Source organism: Coptis chinensis, chromosome 6 (assembly GCF_015680905.1).
Source record: "Coptis chinensis isolate HL-2020 chromosome 6, ASM1568090v1, whole genome shotgun sequence".
In the NCBI taxonomy this organism is placed as follows: domain Eukaryota; kingdom Viridiplantae; phylum Streptophyta; class Magnoliopsida; order Ranunculales; family Ranunculaceae; genus Coptis; species Coptis chinensis.
The window spans coordinates 5,223,675-5,250,107 of NC_141461.1; the positions used below are offsets into that span (position 1 = coordinate 5,223,675).

The 26,433-nt window shown below is 36.3% G+C and overlaps 1 protein-coding gene and 1 long non-coding RNA gene across 2 annotated transcripts; both read right to left on the bottom strand.

Annotated features, from left to right (window-relative positions):
- Nucleotides 1-10,362: 10,362 nt before the first annotated feature.
- On the bottom strand, nucleotides 10,363-11,707 carry LOC147490983 (uncharacterized). The gene is made up of 4 exons (XR_015199623.1): nucleotides 11,639-11,707; nucleotides 10,996-11,084; nucleotides 10,845-10,919; nucleotides 10,363-10,621 (listed from the first exon to the last, which is right to left on the bottom strand). It is a non-coding gene; the product is annotated as an uncharacterized LOC147490983 (long non-coding RNA).
- A 9,540-nt stretch (nucleotides 11,708-21,247) lies between these two features.
- LOC147490984 (caffeic acid 3-O-methyltransferase-like) lies at nucleotides 21,248-23,935 on the bottom strand. The gene is made up of 4 exons (XM_086568738.1): nucleotides 22,913-23,935; nucleotides 22,491-22,795; nucleotides 22,265-22,329; nucleotides 21,248-21,752 (listed from the first exon to the last, which is right to left on the bottom strand). Exons 1-4 carry the CDS (start codon nucleotides 23,341-23,343, stop codon nucleotides 21,456-21,458), a joined length of 1,098 nt encoding a protein of 365 aa, XP_086424864.1. The 5' UTR covers nucleotides 23,344-23,935; the 3' UTR covers nucleotides 21,248-21,455.
- Nucleotides 23,936-26,433: the final 2,498 nt, after the last annotated feature.

The following is a 26,433-nucleotide window of genomic DNA, read 5'->3' on the forward strand; positions in this document are numbered from 1 at the left end:
TATTTTTAGTCTTACTCATACCAGCAAATTCAATTTGTTGACCCATGTTTGCTTTGTTTTGCAATGTGGGTGTGTTCTTGGAAACATAGATGGTGGAGTGCAGTGGATGAGGACACGTGATTTGGATTTGTTTTTGGAGTCTTCTGGTTTAAGTTTTTCTGAAGTGTACGGTTTTGTTTTGAGACAGATGTAATAAAGTTAGTTAGTTTCTTTGTAGTTTAGTAATGTGATTGAAGGATTGTTCCTTTTGGTTTTAAATTTGATCTCATATTTTAATATCGTGGTTGATAATATGTTATTAGGGTTTCGTTTCATCCTGGGTTTTCAGATAATTGAATAGGGTGACGATTGAGATAATTATATCTTGGATAATTCCCTATTTTAAATTTTTCTGGAAATTTGGGATGTCACATACAAGTTGAAGACGAAGACCCTATTGTCTATTACCATCTAACACCACTCATAAAGGGAAAATAGGTCGCCACTAGTATCTAAACTTGTGCTACGAATTCAAGTTTAAAAAGTGTATTCTGGATTAATTGACATGTTTCATGAAAATGCTCAAAGTTTTAAGAGTCTTTAAAAAGCTTAACCTTTGAAAAGACTCGCTCATTTCTACACTACATATATAGTAAGCTTCATCGCCAAGTTTTGAAAACTGAAGTCGTCATTGTTAGAGAATAGAGACTTAATAGAGGAAGAAAATCCACTCTCAACCATTTAAAAAAGATGTTCTTGATCATGAAATGAAACTGCATGGATGTGTTTATAATTTTATAAAAAATAAAAGAAAACAAATTATTGTTGTGCAGTTGAGACATTCACAATAGATACAAGTGTGTGTGGAATCTCCAGCCATGATATATTGTAGAGTTTTGGCACTTACGATAAACATGATAATAATGAAATTTTATTATTGCTAATGGAGAAGAAAGTTGAGAGAGAAGATAGTTCGGCTTAGTTAATCTTCAACCTCCTAACACTTTTCTTATATAAGAAAATAGTATGTTTACAATATTAAAAACCTAAAAAAATCCGATTCGTGGGGATTAAGGATAGCGAAGTGTCCCACCTGTCACGACTTAATTACAAAAACTCTAACAATAATAATAATAAATAAATAACAATAACCGTAATAAGAATAACATTAATACTAATCAAATCAAACACTCATTTTAAAAGTGGTGAAATCAAACAAGTGATGAGTCGTATGTTTTGTTTGTTTGTTTTCCTAGCTTCCGGAGGTTGATTTTTTCTTTTTTCAATGAACAACATGCTTTCTAAAAAATTTGTTTACCGACAATGTGAAAATGGCGCTCAACTCAACCACATGCCTCATCAACAAGTTCTACTATTTAAGTTAAGATATATATATGTAGCTATATACAATGTATATACCATTCAATCTAGTAATTGTACGTAGACACCTTGTTCTGACTTTCGAGTACTCCGTAATGGTATAACGTCAATTTGCATTGCAATACACGCATTAACATATAAATCTATACGAGTAATAAGTAGTTATCAGCTAGGGAAGCTGGTTTTTAATGTATTGGTAAGTGCACTCTTTGTTGGAATTTTGAGTAGATTCATTATGTGAATGAAAACTCACTTGATTCCAAGGGCTGCACCCTTCGGCTCCCACGTGTCTTTTGGTGGTTAGACTTAAAAGATTTGTCTTTTGGGTTGTACCTTTTGGAAAAGTCCTATTTGAAAAGGTGTGATGCCTTTTCATAGAGACACCTTTGGGAAAGTGTGGTGACTCTTTGAAGAGACACTATTCTTCTAAACTTGCATTTTGCACTTAAGAAGGAAGAGAATTAGAAAGCAATCATCATACACAATGTCATCTTTCTCGTGTCAAGTTCATTAAATTTCTATAAGTTTTCCAAAGTGTGTGAGAGCACAATAATGGAGAGTTCGCCGAGACATGTAACTTGGAGTACCCCTTTGACATGTGAGATTGTTTTATCCTAGGAGGTGGACGCCTGACGAATCTGTGGTACCGTAGCAGGGGACAAAATTCACTTTAAGGAGAGCGTGTCAAACACGTGACTCAATCTACAATTGATAAGTTTTCTAACTTTTCCTTTTCATTGTTTTTGTGAATTGGTTAAATGTGATTTCGCATCTTCAATGAAACCGATCCCTTAAATTTATCTAACACTCTTTGTATCTTTAACATACAACCAAAGTGGTACAATTTTTGGAAAGCCAGGAAAAGAATATTTTTGAGAACGCAGCAGTCAACAAGGGTAAGCATTTCATCAAGAATCAACTACTCTTATGAGTTGATCCTGCTGCATAAGCTGAATGTCAGGTACCATGCTCGAGCTGCACATCAAATCAAACAGGTATCGTGGATACCACCTGATGGGGTTCGGAGGTGGTGAAAATCAACACAGATGGCTCCTCAAATAAGGTTGTTGGTGTCTTAGCCCATGGGTTTGGGATTGTGACGACCAACTTTGAATAAGCTAAGCCATCTTACGTACTAGTAGTTGAAGTCGCAGTCCAACTGGCATAAGATATGGATAGAGTCTAAGATCAGGCGCAATAGTGGCAGAAAGTATTGTAGTACCTGATGCAAAGATGGAGTGTTATAATACCATGAGGCACCCAAGAGCATGGGCAAAAGTACACAACTCAGAATGGCGTGAAGTATGATACTGTTTGTGGCATATACAATAGTATTTTTGTTCATCTCAATGACACCGAACAGAGGAAGATGTTTTCAGAGCTTCAAGAGGTCGGCCGAAATATGTCATCAGAAGTGGCATAACATATAAGTATGACATCGAAAGTGTCATATTGACCCATAAGTTTGCAACCCACTATACAAGGGACTTAGGGTTGGACAAAATATATTCTTGGAAATCCTTTCATTCTTGTAAAGAGAGAGAGACCCTTTACCTTGTAAAGAGAGAGAGAGAGAGAGAGAGAGAGAGAGAGAGAGAGAGAGAGAGAGAGAGAGAGAGAGATCCTAGTGAGTTTGAGAGACAAGAGACAAGAGCACTATAATCCTCCTCTATCCCTTTCTCATAAGATTATTGCTCTTGTGGATGCAGACACAATTGGCCGAACCACATATATTGTTTGTGTTGTGGTATGCTTTACTTTATTTGCTTTATTATTACTTGTTTGTGATAGTTGTTGATTGCTTAGAAAGTTGGTTTAGTTTGTTTGATTGGTGGTAGTGAAAGGTTAGACTTTTATTGGAGTTAGAGTGTCCAATAAGTATAAGCTATCTTAGTGGAGATCAATTTGTATTGTTTATCTCAACATTGAGAAGGGCCATTAGGTAGCTGCCCTTGGTTAGAAACTTAGAATAACACAAATATACCTTTAGGTAGCTGCCCTTGGTTAGAAACTTAGAATAACACAAATATACCTTCAGGGAACTCAACTTTGTTGTAGAAAAGAGAGGTGCAAAGTTGGCTAAGAATGTCTCTCTTTGGAGTTGTTGTAGGCCCGACTGAGTTTGTAGCTCAATTAGAATGTCCACATGGGGTCCACTTTAGGTTTTCCCAATGTGCTTGATGTTTTAAAGGAATCTTACCTTCTCCATGTAACTTTTCTTCCATACCATTGCCTGAATCGGCCATGATAAATCCACATTGTTCTCCAACCGGCCATGCCTTCTAATTTTGACTTTTTTAACGGGTTTTTGACCCTTTTGCCCTTCCATACAACACTCTCTTTCCTCTACCACACTCTCTCTCCTCTGCAACACACTCTCTCTCCTCTTGTATTTCTGATGTTGACATGCACAGTGATAATTATCCGTTAGATTCTCTTAGTGATACGTGCTAGCAATTAATGACCGTTGGATTTCAACCCAACAAAAATGAAAACAGACTTTAGCTATTATGGGATCAGGAACCAGCAACTTATGGATCTAATATCAGCAACTTTTACGTTGTTTTTGTAATTCAAAGACGAGACAATATTTACCTTGTTTTTTGTGCCAACCTCAAAAAGTTTTTACAAAGCTCCAAAGCTACACTTTTTTCTCTGGGTTCTTCTTTTTTAATCCTCTACTCTGTCTTCTCCTTTTCGATTTTTCTAAGGATTGTGATGGATGAAAAGAACTCAAACCTCGATAATTGTCAGTTTTGATGTTTATTTAGTTGTCTTTAGTGTTGGTTTTGTTTCTATGTAGGTTTATGTTTCGGTTTGCTTCTTTGTAGTTTTACGTAGAAGTGTGAGTGTTTTTTTATAAGGTTTCCATGGTGGTTTACCATCCAAGTTGATTTTGTTGTCATAGTTATAGTATTTATACAAGGGTTATACAATGTCATAAATGTAGAACAATAAATGAAAGAAATTTACTGTCATTTTATGAAAAGCTCCTACTTTTTATTGTGCTAACTTTGTATTTTTTTCAGGTTCATTCGATATGCTTATTTATTTTGATGGCGAGATGAAATCTGACAAGCATGGTGTGATGAAGTATCTAGGGGGTGAGGTGAAATTGAGAGTGTTTGATATGGATACTCCCTTTGAAGGATTCATGTGTCTTGTTGAAGCTGTGTCATCACGCATTAAATTGGGTTTTTCTGTTAGGTATTTGATGAACAAGTCCCCTTGTAGAATCAATGAAGAAACCGACTACTTGAACATGATTAAAAAGCAGAAGAAGACTCCAACGAAAGCAATGAAAGTTTGGGTTATCAATGAAGCAATCGTCATCACACCATGTGGTATAGGAGCAAGACAAATTATAAGATCAAGTCTTAGACAACCTACTGTGAAGAACAAAAAAGTTCGTACTGAGCGGTTTAAAGTAGATAGTGTTACTCCTGGAAAAGGTGGTGGACAACCTAGAGGGGAGAATAAACCAGTTAGTAGTGAGCTATTTAAACAAGAAATGGTTAAAAGTGCAAGTCCTGGATCAAGTTATGGAATTCCTAGTACGAAGAAGAAACAAGTTTGTAGTGAGCCGTTTAAACCTTCTCTGCCAAAGAGTGCTTGTCCTGGATCAAGTGGTAGAGAACATTTTATTAAGAAGAAACTCAATGAAGAAATTCCAATTATTGGTTCTCTAAGGAAACAATCTTTTTTGAAAGAAAAAGTGCTAGCTCGACAGAAATATTCTTTCAATCAATTTAAACTTGTGGACGAACCAATAGTAAATCACTAATTTTATTTTAGTTATTCTTAGTTCCAATAAATGGTTTGGTTGCTGATGGTTATAAATGTTGTGTTGCAACTCGTCAATTGCAAGATGTGGAAAATGAAAATATCGTTGAAAATGTCCCACACAGCTTGGAGACGTTCGAAAAGGTCATGGCAGGTGAGGGATGGTGAACAAGTAGTACACCTGTAAATATGTTAGTTACGCATAAATGTCTGTTCAATTACTCACATTTAGTAAACGTTTTAGATTTGTTCCCAAAGGGAAGCTCAAGTGCAGTTGGTAGTTGCAAATCAATAGAAGAAAGGATACCTCTTGCAATTGTCATTGAAGGTGAGCAGTATAAACATTACAGGGGATAATTATAGTTTGAGTCACTGATAGTCCGTGCACTAATGGTTGACCTATTATAATGTAAAGGATGATCCCACCGGTATTGAAGAGGCTGATCAACCAGACTATGAAGAGTTTGATTCTCAAAATCCATATAGAGATCAGCTGACATTCCTAAAGAACACATAATTGCCAGTCCTCGAAGTAATGAGGAGGTTGAATTTCAAAATGAAGATGAAATTCAAATACTAAATGATTTAGTTGATGCACCTGACATTCCTAAAGAAAACATAATCGGCAGTTCTCGAAGTAATGAGGAGGTTGAATTTCAAAATTAATATGAAGATGAAGTTCAAATACTAAATGATTTAGTTGATACAGATGACATTCCTCAAGAAAACATAATCGGCAGTTCTCGAAGTAATGAGGATGTTGAATTTCAAAATAAATATGAAGATGCTGCTGCGGGTGAAGTTGTGGTAGTTGAAGATGATGAAGATGATCAAGTTGAAGAATACGATAGTGATTATGGAGATATATGGTCGACTCCAAATCGAAGTCAAGAGTATTTGTGGGGGGACACACTTATGACAGTTGTGAATGATGGCGATGAGGAAGGTGAGATTGATTTCAAATTGGAGGGAATGGTTGATGCTAGGGTTATTGGTGCTAAAGATCTGAATTCTGAAGACCTTCGTCAACGATATGATCCTTTGTGTGGTTCTCATAGTCCAAAAACCACTATGAACCAAAGTGAGGTTGTAAATCCTTGTAATGAGGGATTGAAGTTTGTACCCCCTAAAGTAGGTTGGCATTACGCCACTCGAGATGATCTTGTGAAGGACATGAAATCTTATGCAATTGCACATATGTTTGATTTACGTCGTTGCAATACTACCTCCCAAAAGTTGGTAATCAAGTGTAAGGCAACTAACTGTCCATTTCATTTGTATGCAAAACCTGCAACTGGGTCTGATATGTGGGTGGTTATAACTTTTAGAGATGCACACACTTGTGCACAAGATAAGGCTGTTTCAAAAAATTCACAAGCAAAAGCAAAGTGGGTTTCAAAAATTTTTATGTCCAAGCATAAGGACAATGAAGAACTTACTGCAAAGAACCTTCAGTTGGAGGTGAAACAATCACAACTAACTAATGTGACATATAAAGTTGCGTGGAGGGCCAAAGAAATTGCGTTAGAAAAGGTCAGAGTACTATTGTAACTGTCAGCAACTATGAGGATAACTAGTAGCAATATGTAAAGTCTTAGTACAATTCTCTTTTTAGGGTATACTATGAAGAACATCTAGATGTACACCGAATTATTCTTTATAGTATGCTATGAAGAACATGTATCATCTTTTCGATTAACTTGTATCTGTCATGGCGTGTAATTGGTAGGCATATGTAACCTGAGCTGGTGTATTTTGTTTCGATGTAGATAAGGGGCAGCTTTAGTCAATCATACTAGATGCTGCCAGTTTATTTTAAAGAACTGAAGAAAATTGATCCAGATTGCCACACTGATATAATAACAGCAAGCGAGCACAAGTTTGAGTGTTTGTTTCTGAGCTATGGCGTAAATGTTCGTGCCTACAGAAGGTGCCTTCGTCCGTTGATTATGATCGATGGAACTTTCATAAAGGGTAGATACAAGTCTGTCATCCTAACTGCTCTTTCTGTTGATGGAGATAGTCATTGGTTTCCAATTGTAGTTGGTGTAGTCCCAAAAGAGAATAATGAACATTGGGATTGGTTTCTTCAAAAACTCAAAGATGTTGTAGTTGGTCCTATAGATAAGTTTGTTCTATTATTAGATAGGCATACAAGAATTATCCAGTCAATGCCAAAAATCCTTCCAAATGCGTACCATTGCTTTTGTGCACAACATATCTCCAACAATGTTAGCAAAGAAGACGCCAAAGGGAGAGTTAAGGCCGCAACATAAACTTATGATAAAGCTGACTTTGTGAGAATCATGTGTCGCATTTGGTGTAATGATAGTAAAGGTTATGCAAAAATAATAAAGATTTCGAAGGAACAGTGGTCATTTGCCTATACTGAAATGAGAAGGTATGGAATTTGTTATACAAATCATATCGAGAGTTGGAATACGATGATTATGCCTGAGCGAGCTATGCCAATTATATCTCTGCTAAATGGTATTCGAATGAACATTATGAGGCACTTTTATGACTCTCGGGTCATGGCTTCAAAGCTGAAAACAAAGCTGACGAAATCAACTGAGGATGTAATCATTTCCTCTCATTATGTTAGTCGGCCGTTCACTACAATAAGAGCTAGTGAGTACGTATACTCGGTTACCAGCGTAAGGCGCACAAATATAATTGACCTACTAAAAAAAATTTGTACATGTGGTTTTTTCAACAAGTTGGTATTCCTTGCAGCCATGCAATGAAGGCCATTGACGATGGTCGGTTCTGTGTATATGACTTCTGCCTGACGTGCTACTCAAAGGAAACGATGATGGATACCTATCATGAGAATTGGACACCAATGAAGGGCAAAGAACAGTGGCATTGGGGAAGTTACAACATCATGGTTCGTCCTCCCATAGATGAGGTAATGCCTGGCAGTCCCCAAAAGAAGAGGAAACGTTCTAAAGGGGAGGGTATGTCTGTGCAAAAGAGAAGGTGCAGCCGTTGTGGTGCCCTTGGACATAACAGAGCAACCTGCCCTAATGCGACAGATGATGCTGCTTGGATTGACTTTTCAGCTGGGGTTCCGGCTGATTTTACCAACGAAGACAACATTTGAGTCAACCATCAGCGACGAATATAAGTACTGTCAGCAACTAAGCTTGTAATGTTATTTGGATTTTCTTTGGCCTTTCAATGACTATGTATGTTATTTGGGAATCAATGTAATGGTATTTTGTTGTTTATACTTGCAGGTGTTTTGTCTATTGAAGTTATCAATATGTAAGGTAGCAAAAAAAGCAAATACTATAAAAAATACTATAAAATTAACGCCACAATTGAAACACTTAAGATTGTAACTTGAAAATTAGAGACGTTATCTAAACCAACCACTGACTTCAAAATATTATGTTTGTCAAAATGGAGTACTGCAAAATTAGACACATAAGTTCCAAAATAATAACAAACATCTGAAAATGAGAGCATTTCGATGTCCCTTAGTTCTTGTCTTCAGCTATTTTCTCTTGCTGGTCAGCATCCTTAGCTTTGTTGTTTTTTGCATCTTTTAGCTGTACCTGGCTTCCAGCTGTATCATCATGAGTGTCTTCATCTGGGTCAATGTGGAGTTGGTCCTCAATAGTAGCTTCAGCATCCTCCTTGACTTGGTCACTTCCAGATGCATCTGCTACACTCTGTTGGCATTGGTTAGCCTCAACTTGGACCAACTCATTAGCAGGTTCAACATCCTCCTTCACTTGGTCACTTTCTGCTGCATCTGTTTCACTTTGTTGGCATTGCTCAATCTCCACTTGGACCAACTCAGTAGCAGGTTCAACATCCTCCTTCACTTGGTCACTTGCAGTACATCATCTATCCCTTTGTTGGCATTCCCTTTGTTGGCATTGCTCAACATCCTTGTTCACTTGGTTTCCAGTGGCAGGTTCAACATCCTTGTTCACTTGGTCACTTCCAGCTTCAACATCCATTATCACTTGACTTTGTTGGCATTGGTCAATGTCCACTTAGTTCTCAATAGCTGCTTCAGCATCCTTGGGCTCTTTGTCAATCCCAGCTAAATCTTCTTCACTCTGTACCTCTATGCCAATGTCAACTTGCTTCAATGCCTCTGTCCCAATAGCTGCTACATCCTGGGACACTTGGTTCTCTGCTTGCAGACTTACTTCTGTCAACTTCTCTTCAAATTCTTTTCTCTTCTTAGCAACTTCATCTGGATTTAATCCACAGGATATAATGTCCATTCCAATCCTCAGCCACATTCTAAATGGTTGCATGTCAATATGGTTTACCCTAGCCTCTCAGGAACACCTCTAAGAAGACTATCAATAAAGGCAAGGCAATATAACCCACAACTGTTGGAATCTGGTTGTTGTGTGAACTAACAAATTCACGAGCCCATGATGTGTTCAAATCAACAGTAGAGCTTGGATCAACACACCTGAGCACATAAGGAATAATTCTCTCCAAAGCTAGTTGTTCATCAGAAATTTGGTTTCCACCAAGAGAATCATAGGTGCACACTTTAATCTCTTTAAGTTAAAGACATCAATAATCCATGAACTTGAAAAGGTACAATTACTCCCTTATCCTGTACTGGGTATGGTTGATTTCTAATCCTTCTTTCAAAGGGGTCCAAATACTCTTTCACAATTTCATCTGTATGGTACAAACTATTAACTTAACCATTCTCTCCTCTGGGCTTGCAGCTCGAAAACTTGGGGTCTTGTAGCTTATTCTTGAATATCCCATACTATCTTCACTACACCATAACAGGCTATTTGTAACGGCAAAAAAGCGTTGCTAATAATTTTCGCAACGCTTTTTAAGCGTTGCAAATATGGCGTCGGTAAAATGTTGGAAATATTTAAGCAGTTGCAAACAGAAATTTCCAACGCTTAAAAAGCGTTGCAAATAGAAATTCAAAGCGTTGCAAACAGAAATTTCCAACGCTTATTATAACTATTTCGTACACATATTTAAAACCTTTGCAACGGTTTTTTATTTCACAAACGTTTTTTAAGCGTTGGTAATTTGTTAAAATTTTTACCAACGGTTTGTAACCGTTACAAAGTTGTTAGTTAATTTTTAAAAAAATAATTTAAAATTCATTTGTAACGGTTATAAACCGTTGCTGATGGGTTGCTAATAAAAAAATAATAATTTCTCATATTTTGTAGCGAGACCAGCTAAATCTACAATAATCCAATGAATACAAGAATGGTTTAGACAAATATATATATAGCTACAAACTCACTCCAAACTGAAGCAAACAAAATTAAGGACAGAAAGCAAACTTCCCACGAACAAACCACCCTTGCTTTCAAAATCTTCCCTTCACTCTAAGAAGTCCTTGGCATCTTCAAACCCAAAAAGCTCAACGCCTTCGCATTCCCCTTCCACGGCCACAGAAACCTGCCCCGCCATGCCCTCAACCCATCGCTCTAGCAGTAGCATCTCCTTGTGCACTCTCCGACTGGATTATCAATACAATGAATAGCCATTAGAAAATAACAATGCAAAGAAAAATTAAAAACACTGTGACTACCAAGGATGACACAGTGGAATGAAAAAAGAAATAACAGAAGGCTGAACAACTGAACTCTTGGGATATGAAGACACCAACTTTTTGGCCGAAAGTGTAACATGTTTGATAGATAACACTACAAACGCCATACAACTAGCCGAGAAAACCTTACCTTTGGGTTCTTCACGGTCTCGTCCACACTTAGAATTAGGCAAGCTGCCTCTGTTGTCGCATTTATAGCATTTATCTGAGACATTTGCAATCACGACCAATGTAGGTAAAAAGAAACTGAACAAAGCAACATGGGAAAGAACATTGAATACCTTAACAACAGCAGGTTCCCATACAAAGTTGGCAAATGTATCTATGATTCCACCAGTGTTTATATCGACCCCGTAGCGGGCACTCTCACCTAATGACATGACATGTGATTAAAAAATCGGCACTTCAGCCTTTCATAAACAATTTAAACCGCAAACGAACAAAGACATACACAATCGAAACCATAACACAACTGGCAAGTGTCAACCAAGCTAGGATGTTAAAAAGTAAAGAAAATAGTGCAATAGTGCAAAGTCCATTCTAATAAAATCTATTTATCCAAAAAAAAATACGGACACATGGATACGTATCCGACACGGATTATTTTTGAAATATGGCGTGTCCATGTAACATAGGATTAAACTATTCAAACAAGTTTTGTTCTTTGAACTGATTGATTTTCCACTTCTCTTATAGAAATACGTTTATCTAACGAGTAGTGGATCAAAAGCTATAGCAATTAATATTTATAATAGAAAGTAAAAAAAAAACTCTAGTAGTAACCGCAAGTACGTCATCTATCTACACAGATGCATAAATTTGTACTAAACAACTACATCAATTGAGTGCAAAACTGAATTTCGATATAACGTTAATTATAAATATATGTATCATACTATCAGAGAGAGAGAGAGCATCATACACCTTCAACATTTGATCATGTGAAATACTGCCCAAGAACTTTCTATCATGTGAATAAGCTGCAAGATATAACACTGATACATATAAGTCCACTAACAATCACTGCGGCAAAGGCAGGCTGTAGTCTGTACTAACCTAGTACAAGTAATGAACAAGAAACCTTCTCCATAACAATGTATTACAATAAATTTTCAAGTTTTTAATTTGTAACACTTCTCCAAGACTTTTTAAGCGTTAGCAATTAATTCCGGAAATTCACTCAAATAAACTAACGCTTTACAACATTGCCAACACTTATTTAGCGTTGGAAACTTACTAACAGTAAATAACCGTTTGCAAATCAAAAAAAGTGCGTGTTGCAAATATCCTATTATGGTGTAGTGCTAGCATCCCCCCCCCCCCCCCTGTCTCCTCTAAGTCAGTGATGTGTCCTCCCCCATATTCTTGAATTGATGTTCCCAAAAAAATCCCAACATGAAATCCAACTCCTATTTTTACTTAAGTTGGTGTTGTCCAACAAGACTTAATACTTGTCACTTAAAGTATTAGTCGTCATATGCTAAAACAACATAAAGATGAGTAATCATCAACACCGGCCACTTATCTATATGTAGAATTAATAAACTGGATATAATATTCTCAAGATCTTAAACCAAGTAAAACAATACCTCGGGATTTAGTGGTCCTAGCTATAAAGTGTAAAGCTATAATGTGCTCACTAAGCTTAGGCACCACCAGCTTATACTCAAGGTTTTCCCAACATCCAGAATTTAAGACACCGCCTACTTCCTTGCATACATCCATGGCCACCTCCTACTAATGTACTAGAATGAAGTGTTCGACACACCACGACCCGCACCCATATCACCATATCTAGGTTATCCATTTCCATGTCATTCTCATTTTCCACTAACACCAGATTATTTACGTAAAATAAAATTTTAAAAGGTACGCGGTAAAAGAGAGATGAAGAAACACACACACACACACACACACCTTGCTTGCTAACAACGGAGAACTTCCATTTGCCGAAGTTCTCAATCTTCGTGGAATTGAGTTTGCGCAGACACTCGCTTTTAATGACTCCTTGAGTCACCTTCGAAGTTTAACCATTGTATGCTCAAAAAGTCCCCCCCGACTACTTCCTTATATGATATTGAAGCAAACCGACCCGATTGTGGACTGCAAACGGTACAAATAGAATTACTAAACTTCTCAAAGCCAAAATAATGGTTCTTAAGGATAACACAGCCATGGGGATCATCGGAAATCCTTTTTTTTAGTAACTACAAAAAAATATGATGAATGGATAAAAGTTTACAATGTCCAAAATTTCAATCCTCAATTTTAACTATGTGATTTTGTCTATATGCGGTGACGAGACTGCCCCACACAAAAGATCACTCTTATCAACATTTCCAAAAATCAATTGAGGGGTATCACGAAATACACTTTACTACATACCTATATGAACGTGTGAATACTAAAGATACAATGAAACTTGTGAGCAGACTTTGAACTAAGAAAAATAACAAGGGAAATCCATGCAATAAATACATCTATCTCAATGAAGCGGGTAACAAGCATATGCAAATACCGCACACATCCACCACTATATCGGTTGTTGATTTCATGAAGACGCCCGGATAATACCGATAAAAATTCATGAAAGCGACTAACTTCAAGCATTCAAATTCTCGGCTGCAACTTGAGGGGTATAAATTGCTTTAGCTCTTTGTACAAGAATGCTTATGTCATCATTGAAAGCGGATCATTTTTTTCTTCCAACAAACTTTTGTTACGTTGAATGAGAATCAGAGACTCGAACAGTTATGCCACGACATCGCTCATCACGGCGCATCATCACAATCCTTTCTTCGGATCCTTGAAACTACTAGCGGTGTCTAAAGGATAATTACAAAAGGCAGGTAACAAGGACCATAGAGGGTATATAAGTGCATCCGCACTCCTTGAAAAATAAATCATTCCCTCTTTGCTCAAGGTACATCAAGCATCATGATGCATACAATTAGGCCACATAAAAGAAAGAAAACGAATCAATCTAAAATGATAAGGTTCATACCATCCGAGACTTTTGTCTTAACTCTCCAACCTTGCCCAAGATGGACTTCCCAAAGAAGCTTAAACTAGCACCAACAAGATATTGCTTCAAGATAGGAAACAACCACACATTGGCTTTAGATGGGTCTTTAGCTTCCAAGTTAAGGGGTAGAAGAACTAAGAAACGCTTCGTCCCATCGCACCAAGAGTGAACCAAAGCATTCATGAAGTCAGAAAAACAAAACGTGATGAGGTCAACACCACTAAATCAAGCGACCACAATACTACAAGGGTGATTTAATGACAGAGTTGAAACTTGGAAGAACAAAACAACAATGTACAACTTCAAATAGAAAGTAGAAATTCAAGTAACTCATCACGGGGGTATTTACTTTTACAGATTTAATAGTCAGCCACCTTAGAGTTACCTATTTGGAGTCGCAGGAGTAAACAAGTAAATTCATTTGGGACTCGGAAAGAAACTTGACAGGGGCTGAAAGTCACTCCTCAAATTTCACCCTATCTACAAGTTCTCTCATAAACCCTTAGCCTATCGCCCCATCTATAAACACAGTTTTCGCAAGAGATTTTCAAATGCAAGCATGACTGGTTTTTGAAAAAAGAAGGGGGTGATATTATTAGAGATGATGACTTCGAGGAAGACATATATATTGATATACAAGAATGTTGAAAGATAACGAGAATATCCCGATGTTCAATGTTGATTTTTTTTCTAATATATGTCCACTAATCTTTACAAACTATTTTGCATTTTCCTTGATATCAAAATACCATACTATATAACCTATATGTCGGTAAAATATATAGAAAATCAAGGGTTTGATATTTATCACTTTGTTTCAACAAAGTGCATTCTTGAAATCTGAAATTGCACCATAGATCTCTGAATCTATCAAAATAATGAAATGGATGAACTTAAAATGGTATCATCACATGTAGTTGGCTAAATGCAAAACAATAGTGAAATTTAAAGGATGTGAGGAACTGAGGAAGTGATAAACCATGATGAGACAAAAGAGTAAGTGAAAGAAAAGGTACATTGTGGAAGTTAAAGACCAAATCTAGCTCACAGAAGTAGTTGCTGAAGAAATGATCCAAAATCTCGACAAATAAAGCGAGCTCATTATCAGTAATGTCAACACACATGGAGAAGAAGAAAGTCTAGCATATCTCCGGTAGATAACCTTGTGTGTGCGAAACTAGCAAGGCCATGACATGAATTAATAAATAATAAACAATAATAAAAATTGAAAGTAATAAGTCGATAGAAAGAAACCTCGACAAAGTTTGTGAACTTGGGATCGCGATTAACAACCAGACGATGAACCTCAGATTCGACTTTGTGCTTTTCAAAAAGAGAGGAGGAGGGGTTGAAGGACGAAAAGAGGGACAAGGGTCACCAAAGAAAGATAAGAAAACCCTAACCTAACCCGAGTAATGTGAGAGAGAAATAGAGGTTTTCTATTTTGACATACCGACGGCGATTTCTTTTTTGTTTCCCTATTTTTGAAATTTCGAAGTTGTTTTGGTTTTTTGGATTTGTAACACTTCTCCAACGCTTTTTAAGCGTTAGCAATTAATTCCAGAAATTCACTCAAATAAACCAACGCTTTACAACATTGCCAACGCTTATTTAGCGTTGCAAAGCAAAAAAATGTGCGTGTTGCAAATATCCTATTATGGTGTAGTGCTTATCATGAATTTCTACATCCACAAAGTGATGATTAAGCTTATCAAACTTAAGTAAGAATAGTGAGTAAGCTTCAATAGAAACTAAGTATTAAAGTATAAAGAACTCACAGCAAAGTAAACATCCTCCACAACAGTATACACTTCATCTTCCGGAATAGCATGTTCCTTACAGTGTTGCTTATACCACCTTATCAATAGCTTGACATATAAGATGAGAATCTAGAAAATAATCAAATAGGAATTAGTAATAATTAACTTTCTGTAGTAGTTTACTTTGCACATTAATACCAAGTTACTGATAGTTTTAGAGCAAATTACTAATGGTAGATTCATTACCTCACCATCCACCCATTGCCTTCCATGTAAAGAATGAAAATTATGCACTGAAATAACTTGATCATACCCAAAAACTCTCATATCTAGAGAGCTCTGTTGATCCTTCTTCCTACTGAACTTTTTCCAGTAATAATTGACAACATTTACCTCACATCTGGTAGTTGTTTTCTTGTAAAAGGTTGATGACAGAGCAACCTTGATTAATGAGTCACAGTCCTTTCCCATCTTCTCTTCCCATAAACTAGTACTTTCTTTTCCCAATTTTTTCTCCCTCCTCCTTCTTCTACGGCCACTCTCTTCAATTTTCTTATCCATTTCCTTCTCTATTTGAGTGTGAATGAGTACCACATCAGGTTCCTCCACATCACCAGCATCATGCTGACCCACAGTGTTCTGATCTTCATCTAAAGCTACCACAACATGTTCAGTGCTTGCTCCTTCTGATGGTGATAGGGCTGGCAATACAGTTATGTTAAGGAGCTTTGCACTTCTAGCCAATAGAAAAACAAAACTGAATTTTTCCATTTCTCTATTTAGGACTGCTTCCCCATCAAGATCACCAGGAGGAAGAACTAAAACAGAAGCCAAAGGATATGCTTCCTCATCAAGATCCCCAGGAGGAGGGACTAAAGCAGAAGACAAAGGAGAGTAAAAGGGAACATGATCAAGCATTGAAGATTCAGCATAAGGTACTATAGTAATCTGAACCCCCACCAGGTCCTCCTCCAGCTCCACACTATGTTCTTGGTATGTCCCCTTGGGTATGACCTCACTAATCTCTTGCAAAGCACTTGCAGCAACTGACTCCAAATCATTTTACCCTCTTTGTTGTTGTGCAACATCTTCATCTTCATCTGACTCAACCTGGATCAACTTCCTTCTTTGTTTGGGTGTCTCAGCTTCCTTAAGCTTCATCTCCCTTTCCCTTGTTCTCTCACTGATTTGATACTTTTTCTTCAAGTTTTGCCTCTCACTAGCCTTTATAGCCTCATTTTTGCTTGCCCTAGATGGCTGAACTCGAGTACCACAAACTTTGACCACTTTCCTTTTCTTTCTTTCATACTGAGCAGGTATTGAAGTATCTCCCACAACTTCAAGGCTTTGATCCTTGTCCAATGCTCTTTTTGGGTTTTATATGAGGAACTAGGAGAAACCTCAAAGGTAACTTTCTTAGAAGTAGATGAACTCCCTTTCTTAGGTTCTGAGTGAACCTTCTTCTAGGAAGACTTCTTCGGGGTCAACTTCTTCTGGGAAGACCTTGTTGGTGTTCTCAGTTTAGCATCAGCACCTACATTGTTTGGCTTCTTTGGGCTTGGGATTCTAGTTGTAGCTCGTTTGATAACCTTAACCTCTAAACTTCTGCTCCTTGTTCTACTCCTACTCATTGTTCTACTCCTTGTTCTACCCCTTGTTCCAAGCCCCTTTCACAACCTCAACCTCTGAACTTTCCATACCTTTCAACCCACCATGAGCAATCTCTTGAATTATTGTTTCCATGTCAGTCCTTATTTCACTCTGGAATATATCCCCAACAACCCTAACCTCCTTACTGACGTGTTTTAGATTAATCAGAGCACATAACAAAGAATATAAGTAAGATCCCACTTCACTATTTGTAAACCACTACAGATACGTTGTAGTGGCTGACATATCATGTTTAACAATAGCTCGCCCATGGTACATCAACATATTACTGCCTCATATATGAAACAATGTTGCAACATGCAGTTCCATAACAACACATTATCAGTGCTTCATATAACAACATGGGTCCTAACAACATTTGCAATTCCAATTCAAGACTATATAATAGGGTACACATATCATATTACAACTTTCTATAACATTATAAGATTATATAAGTACTTCAAATGTCAAAAACTGGTTACCCATATATTATTATCATGGGTACCCTATTATCATTCTGGGATCAACATGCAAGATCCAACTTCACTATTTGTAAACCACTACAGATACATTGTAGTGGCTGACATATCATGTTTCACAATAGCTCACTCATATATGAAACAATGCTACAACATGCAGTTCCATAACAACACATTATCAGTGCTTCATATAACAACATGGGTCCTAACAACATTTACAATTCCAATTCAAGACTATATAATAGGGTACCCATATCATATTACAACTATCTATAACATTTTAAGATTATATGAGTACTTCAAATGTCAAAAACTGGTTACACATATATTATCATGGGTACCCTATTATCATTCTGGGTTCAACATGCAAGATCCCACTTCACTATTTATACATTGTAGTTGCTGACGTATCTTGTTTAACAATAGCTCACTCATGGTACCATAACATATTACTGCCTCATATATGAAACAATGCTGCAACATGCAGTTCAATAACAACACATTATCAGTGCTTCATATAACAACATGGGTCCTAACAACATTTGCAATTCCATTATCATATTACAACTTCTATAACATTATAAGATTATATGAATACTTCAAATGTCAAAAACTGGTTACCCATATATTATCATGGGTACCCTATTATCATTCTGGGATACAACATGCAACATTATTGAACACAGTAAAGAAAACAAGTTACTTACAAGGCCTTTAATTACTTTTGCCTGCCTTTGAAAAAGTTCCTCATTATTGTATGTCCCCTAAACCTGCAGCACCACTTTGCATGGGCTGTTGCCCCAAAGCATCCTTTTTAGCACTTCTTCATTCAGTTCTCCTTCAGAAAGATCTAGACTTTCCAACACCACTGCCTTCCCCTTAAGAGGCTGAAGCTTTTTCTTATAAGTATGTAGATGTATGTTTCTAGAAGGCAAGTCTACCCAATCTAGTATTCTGGGGAACCTACCATCAACTTGTCTCCGATCCCCAAGAGATGGGATGTGAAGATATACCCAAATAACAAAACAAATTAAACAACCATAAACTGCGAAAGAATCCTTTCCAACACTCACCAGGTTAGAAATGTCTTCCAAAGACTCTTCCAATATTTCAAACAGAGGTGTGCCCCAAGGAAAGCTGTCAAATGCATTTAAATTCTCGTCCAGATCAATATACCTCCCATCAACTGTCCTAGCAGATCCTGGAAGCACAACCTGCAACAATATATACAACCTATTCAGCCTAAACACATCATTCTGAAATTCTTCACCAACACTTGATTTTGCCAAGTTTCTAACTTCCAATATTTCTGTTTCAGAAACCGTGGTTCCTTTAAAAAAACCTCGCACGAAATTGGGATAGGATCTTGATGTCTACCGTGTAGAATGAATTGGAAACCGGCTTCACACTAAGACTCATTATAAGAGCAACATCACTTTTTTTAAACACCAAATCCTTCTTACTGATTCGGTAGCAAAGTTTATCTACTTGGTGTCCCAAAATAGCATACACTAGCGTAGTAGTGGTGTGCATTCTCTCGTTAATGCTTAAAACTTCCCAAAGCAAGACTTCTCAAAATCTTTCCTCTCTTCAATAGTGAATGTCTTGAACAATTTATGCATTTTATTGAGTGACATACGAACAGTCAAATTAAGCTTTCTCATTTTTGAAAGATTGGAAATGGTTGGAAAATTAGGGATTCAAGGTATTCAATTTGGACGGTTTTTTTTGTCCGAAAATGAACACTGAACAGTCCTTATAGCTCAAACATATTACTACAGACACGTGCCAATTAAAGGTTAAAAAACCATCATTTCTTCAACAGTTCAGCGAATAATTAATGCTATCGTATCGTTCCTAACATGTGTCAAAGATTTTTCCCGCCCAAACTAGATTCTTCATCTCACCAGTTTATCTTAGTACAGACATATTCTAATGTACGAACTATCAGCAACTTCTGAGTTTGGTCATTTTACAAAGAGTGGGACTTCCTAACATTTTGGCTATTTATATAAGAAAATTTTTTAAATATTGAACTACGGACAAGCTTGTAACTGAGTTGGGTGGGAACAATGGTGAAATATAGCACTGAGATGCTAGTTACTACTTCTTAACTTCAGTATGTGTTATTAAATGCTACACTTTTGCTTTACTTGATATTGAATAAAGGGTTGAATAAACTTATCAAAGTTAATATTTGTTTAACTTGTTATTGGATAATACTATCTTGTACATAAGTTATAGGTGTCTATTAAAGTCAACCTGTACAAAATACCATTACATCGATTCAAGCCCAAACCTATACAGTGAAACATACTTCCAAAACTCCATAAGGTAATCTGTGAAGTGGAAGTGGGGTTTCAAAAGAAACCCAAGTTGTTGACGGTACATGTAAGTGTCGCTTATGGTGACATCCAAAGAGTCTTCATTGTTAAAACCTGACGGAACCGCGACTGAAAAGGCAATCCAAGCTCACCACAATGACTGCTCAGTTGTTTTCTTCTGCTTTTGAATCATGCCTTGAATCATATTCAAGTAGTCAATTTTTTCATCGATCTAGAAAGGGACTTGTTCATCAAGTACATCATACAAAAACTCAATTTTATGCGCTTGGACAAACCTTCCACAAGACACATGAATCCTTCTAAGAAAATATACACATCAAACACTCTCAATTTCACCTCACCTGTTACATACTTCTTCACTCCATGCAACAAGAACAAAATCAACATGGAAATAGTAAACACAACTATGGAAATCTTAAAAAACTCTATACACTACTACGTAAAAACAAACCCAAGATGACCTAGAAAGAAACCAACACTGAAGACAACAAACCAAAGTTCAAAACATATCAATAAACATTGAGAACCGTAGAGGGAGAGGATAATCAAGAAGATGAACCTTAGAAAAATTCATTATCAAGATTTGTGTTCTTGCCCTCCATGAAAAACTTTACCAAAATCACGAAGGAGAGAATAACCAAGAAGATGAAGTAAAAAAACTAGAAGCTTTGGATGTTTGTAAACACTTTTATAGTTTGGCACAAAAATCGAGGTGAACGTTGTTTCATGTCCGCACAACAAAAACAAACCAGAAATTGTTGATAGTAAGTCCATAAGTTGCTGGTTCCTGATTCCCACAATAGCTAAAGTCTGTTTTCATTTTTGCTGGGTTGAAATCCAACGGTCATTAATCGCTAGTACGTATCGCTAAAAGAATCTAACGGATAATTACCACTGTGCATGTCAATATCAGAAATACAGGAGGAGAAAGAGTGTGTTGCATAGGAGAGAGTGTGTGGCAGAGGAAAGAGAGTATTGTAAAGAAAAACAAAAGGGTCAAAACCCCGTTGAAAAAATCAAAATTAGAATGCATGGCCGGTTGGAGAACAATGTGGATTTATCATGGCCGATTCAGGCAATTACCCTTTATAAAATGCCTTGTATATTGTGTGCAAAATATATATATATATATATATATATATATATATATATATATATATATATATATATATATATATATATATATATATATAATACAACCAAAGCTTCAAACACTGAACTTATCGAATTTAAAAAACAGGGTTGCCCTCACACATTGGAGGACAAGAAGATTCTTATTGAACTGGTGATCTATTACGTGCCTATCTAATGATAAACTTGATAGTTCCATAGTTGATTACATAAAATTAGCCAAACAAATTTATGGAAATGGACTTCTCCAAAACATTTCTTTGGGAAAACAATCGTAACGTGAAGAATCGCCACAGTGGACTTAATATTCCAACAACTTCAACAGCCCTTTCTCTACTTCTTCTGAACTCATTTTATGAACTCCATAACCCAGTTGTCAATAGAACTGCACATACGTTTTAAAGAAGCAAAACCAGCTTCCTTTGCTATGTTCTCAAAATCTTGTTCTGTTCTTTCTTTTCCACCATGGTATTGTGTCATCATAATAACATCAAGTTGGAAGAATTGTTTAGTAGAACCAGTACTATCAATTGATGATGGAGCAATCATCTCTACACATATCACCTTTCCATGGTCAGGCAATGCTTCATAACAATTCTTTAACAGCTTCAAGCACTGTTCGTCCCCCCAATTATGTAGTATCAGCTGCATATTTGACAGCTCTTATTATCGATCAAAATTTGCGACAAAATTGATAATGGAGTGTCTTGACCCTATACCAGTTGGCAATTCAGCATACAGCAAGGTAAAACTATGAGTTTAAATTGGATATTTCACTCACAAGTTTCAATTTCGACAACATAATAACAACCGCAATATAATATTTTAAACCAAATAAATAATTAAAAACAAATGATTGCAAACATTAACAAGTCACTAAAACGACAATTTGATGGACAATTAACTCAATGAAACAGTTTTTCTGTAGTGATGCATTAACAGGTGATAAGTAGGCCGGATAAGATTAATTTTCAACCAAACTCATGTTACCACTAACTAGGGCCTTGACAGTTGACATGCCGCTCCAATTTTATGGTGTTGATCATTTGTGGAACATATACATGTTATAAATTAAAAATAAAACAACAGTTATACAAAAATATAATCTCAACAAAATAAAATGAATGCATATATAGCACGTGGAAGTTGGAACTTACTTTCATGAAAATAGTTTCGGCTTTGGGAACGCTTGCAAATATATCTCCTCCGACATGAGTGATCCCTGCAATAAACAGATCGACATATATGTTTTTGGATCAACTTAACTCTAATTCTCTAAGTAAAATGAATATATAATAAATTGCTTAAATCAAATTTTCTTTTTCTTTCATCAGAACCAAAAGCTTGACAAGAATTTGGGGCACGTTCGAAGTTAAAACATACCAGGGTAGCTTGGGGCTTGTTCAACCACGTGAGGCAAGTCATAGTTGATACCCTTAATTGAAGGGTACTTGGAGGTGATGATACTAAGTGCGGTTCCAATCCCACCACCGACATCAACGAGTTCTTTCACACCCTCAAATCCTTTGTATATCTCCATAACCTTCTTCATCATTATGAAACTGTAATCGGACATGGACTTATTAAAAAGACCAATAAATTTCTTGTCTGGGTGTTGATAAAATTTCACATTGTGCGCCTTTTCAAAGGCCATTCCCCCATCAAGCACACTATCTGCTAAGTGGTACCTATATGACATGTTCAATATAAATTAAGGGGAAAAAATGTGCACTGCATTTTTTGTAAAATGTATAAATTTAGATTTAGACAAGCACTACTAAAGCACAAGAAAGATTATCACTGACCAAGTTTGCCACGAAACAGAATGAGTTGCCATTAACAACATAGGACACATAGAAGCACCATCTTTGTCTTGAAGATAGATTTGGCAGAAAGGTGTTAAACCATATAACCTCTCAACTTGGCCATCTTGATTCGTAGCAGTTGAATAAGTGAGAACAGAATAGCTAGCAAGAAGGCGCAACATTCTATCCAACATCATTGGAGTTTTTTCTGGATTTTGAGTAGGAAGCTGGGAAGCAATTTGTGTTGGAGAGAGTTGTGCACTTGGACCAGCTTTTGCAATAATTTCCAGCACTTTCAACTCTACCACTGCTCTCATTACCATCGGAAACACTTGAAGTGAGGTCAAGTACATCATCTTTGAGATATGATCATCGTCCAGTGGAGCTTCATTGGTGATACTCATGGTCACTTCCTTGCCATTGGAACTCATGTTAAATGACAATGTATTACTAATATGAAATGAGGAGAATCGAGTATAGCCACCCAAACATAGAGGATGCAGTAAATCTACTTGATTTATAACTAGACTAGAGTCTAGCTGGAATGGGGAACTAATTGCAGCGACCAAAAAGATATATACATCGGTTAATGTTGGTCTGACTTTGATGTGAGGTTTTCTGACCTTTGAGAAAATGGCACCACTTACTATTGATTTGGTACGTAGAGTGAGTACGAATAACAACCACTAAATTCGTGGTGCACAACGTCTAAAGTTAGAAAAAGATTGAAGTAGTGAAATCAAACAACTATCCCTGGTTAATTAGTGTATCTTCTGATTTTAAAGTTCAATTCGGCGGAGGTATGTGTTTGTGAGCGGGTTCGAAGCACCCCAACAGTCTCTTAATGCTAAGTCCATTGGTTTGGGCGCCATCCTACCAAATCAAAATAGAATAGTGTATAAAGTTAGTGGGATAGCATTTGAAGACCCAATCGTTTTCTCCCATGGCGTACCGAAAAAAAAAAACAAAAACACATTCCTAGCTGCTACGCCCAAAAGTGTATGGGAAATAATTTTTTTTTTTTTTTCTATTTTGCCATTTTCTTTAGTGTATAAATACAAAATAATAAAGATACAAAAGTAATTCACTAAAACTAAAGATTTTGGAAATAAATTTGGTCAAACATATGTTATATCATTAAAACTAGCGGTATAGATAGATAAATTTATACCGATTGTGTTGGCGGGTTAGCGTTTTGACGCACCATTGGATCACAATTTCCATCATATTTAGTGTTTTGCTACACCATTGAACTTAGCCTAAATCAAGAGACTTGATCCCTTGAGGAAAAATGTCCATTAGTGGCCCAGTCAAACGCCGCGACCCTATAAAATGAGTGACCCCTCAAGTTCAACCCCCCCCTAAGACTGAGCTCAATTTATTGTATGGCGGGTAACCCCCCCCCCCCCAAGACTGAGCTCAATTTATTGTATGGCGGGTAAGGGCAGGGGTAAAATTAAACCCCCAAGACTCGAACAACAAAGTAGAAGATGGCCGATGCCAGTGCAGGTTTCCCAATTTACCTGGCATCCAATTATTACAATTGATATTTTGCAAAATCTAAGGTACGCCTGCTGTACCTGTGCTGTAGCATCTGGGCCCTCCAATAACCAAAGGGTGCGTGTGTACTGCTCCACGAAGTCTATAACCAATGTACGAGATGACTGCGCACCATACATTCCACCTACTGTAGCATTGCTATTGATATTTTAGGAACAAATTGTAATTGTTTAAATAATGGGAGGGTAAAAACATCCCATCAATAGAACTTTCCCTAGATATTTCATTTTCCTGTTTTACCCCCACCCAACTATTGATATTATAATACATAAACACTATAAAATGAATAAATAGAATTTTAAATATAATATACTTTTCTTTCTACACGTGGACCAAAAAATTTGTCATCATTAGCCAACTTTGTTGACTTTTGCACAACATGTGTCGACAAAACGAAAAAAATAAAAATAAAAAAAATCTTTTTTCCATTTTCCACTTTTGTCCTTATTTTTTTCACTGTATTACACTACTCAATACACAACATACTTGATAAAACAAATTAAAATCAAGGGTCAAACCGTAATTATAAATTTTGGTTCCTAAAATATTCTTATTCAAGTGCATAAATTACTCAAGAAATTGGGCTAGAGAGTCTTATTTAAAAAAAAAAAACTCAAAAGCCCTACCAATAATTTTTTTGGGTTTTAATACCCTTGCATTATTTTTATCTGTCGTAAGTGTTTTTTTTATAGAAAATTTTAAAAAACTCTTGAAGACCAAACCGTACCAATATAATTTATTTTCTTTTTTCACCCTTCCAAAATAACTTTTTGAATAAAATAACTACCGTAGATAAGATAACTTCTGAACAACAAAAGAGAGTTGATTTTGGGTTTGAATAGAATTTAGATTTATAAAAGAAAGGGGCCATTTGTTTTTTTTTATATAAGACCTTGAGGTCTTTATAACCTCTTATAAGATGTGGCAAAATGATTTTGGGCATTTTTTGGTTTGTTTTTTTTTATAAATGATTCTACTAAATGTCTTATAAGAGGCTCCAATTCAAACCAAAATCGGATCTTTTTTATAACTTTTAATTTATTTTTCATTTTCTTTTTCTTCCTTTCCAAATAACTCCATTACCCTAACCACCACCACCACCACCAACCACTACCACCATCACCACCACTACCACCACCATCACCACCCACCATCATTACCTCCACCACCACTACCACACCGATTTATTAAGATAACCACCACCACCGCATTTTTTAATATCATCACCTACCACCGCATTTAGATTATTAAGACATCCACCACTTCTACTACCACCACCATCACCGCTTTATTAAAACCAATATCATCACCTCCACTACCACCACTTGCCATTAAAGGTAGTTTCCTATAATCGATATTTTAATTATTAAAATTGATTTGAAACCAAAAATCAAACTATCGTTTGTTTCAAATTAATATATTCAAGTTAAATGTGATGTAAAGTAGGGTTATATTTGTCAAATAACCATCTATAAGATGTCATGTTTTGTTTTTTCTATTTTTGGTGTTTTTATAAGATCTTATAACACATGGTCTTATAAGACCTTCTTATAACTTAACACAAAAAAACAAATAGCCCCTAAAGCTACTGTGCGCAGGAGAGAGAGAGTGGTGTATTTAATCTAGGCCACTCAACAGCAAAAAGTAATAGTGTATTGCTCTACAAAGTACTATCCAAAGGCCTAGAAGCCTGGAGTAAATAACTTAAATATATGTTTTAAAATGTTGAGTTTCAAAATAACTTAAATACATTTAAAATTTATGAATTTTTTAAGAGATTATGAGAGAGGAAATCTGGTTGTTTCACATATTGTAAAAATAGTTGCAAATAATTAAATAGGGTATTTTTGTCCATTGCTTCAAAAAGTGGTTAAACATGTGTCAAATTCTGGTTTTGGTCAAACTTGGGTATAAAAACTATAAATATTATGTCTCTGTCTTAGGAGTCCAAAAAATTATTA

What these genes read in the sequence shown, in the direction of transcription:
- LOC147490984 (XM_086568738.1), bottom strand. Translation starts at nt 23,343, where the DNA reads ATGAGTTCCAATGGCAAGGAAGTGACCATGAGTATCACCAATGAAGCT. An exon ending in TCTGTTTCGTGGCAAACTTG is followed by an intron (nt 22,796 to 22,912) that starts GTCAGTGATAAT and finishes CATGTCATATAG; the next exon opens with GTACCACTTAGCAGATAGTG. An exon ending in CCGAAACTATTTTCATGAAA is followed by an intron (nt 21,753 to 22,264) that starts GTAAGTTCCAAC and finishes TCAAATATGCAG; the next exon opens with CTGATACTACATAATTGGGG.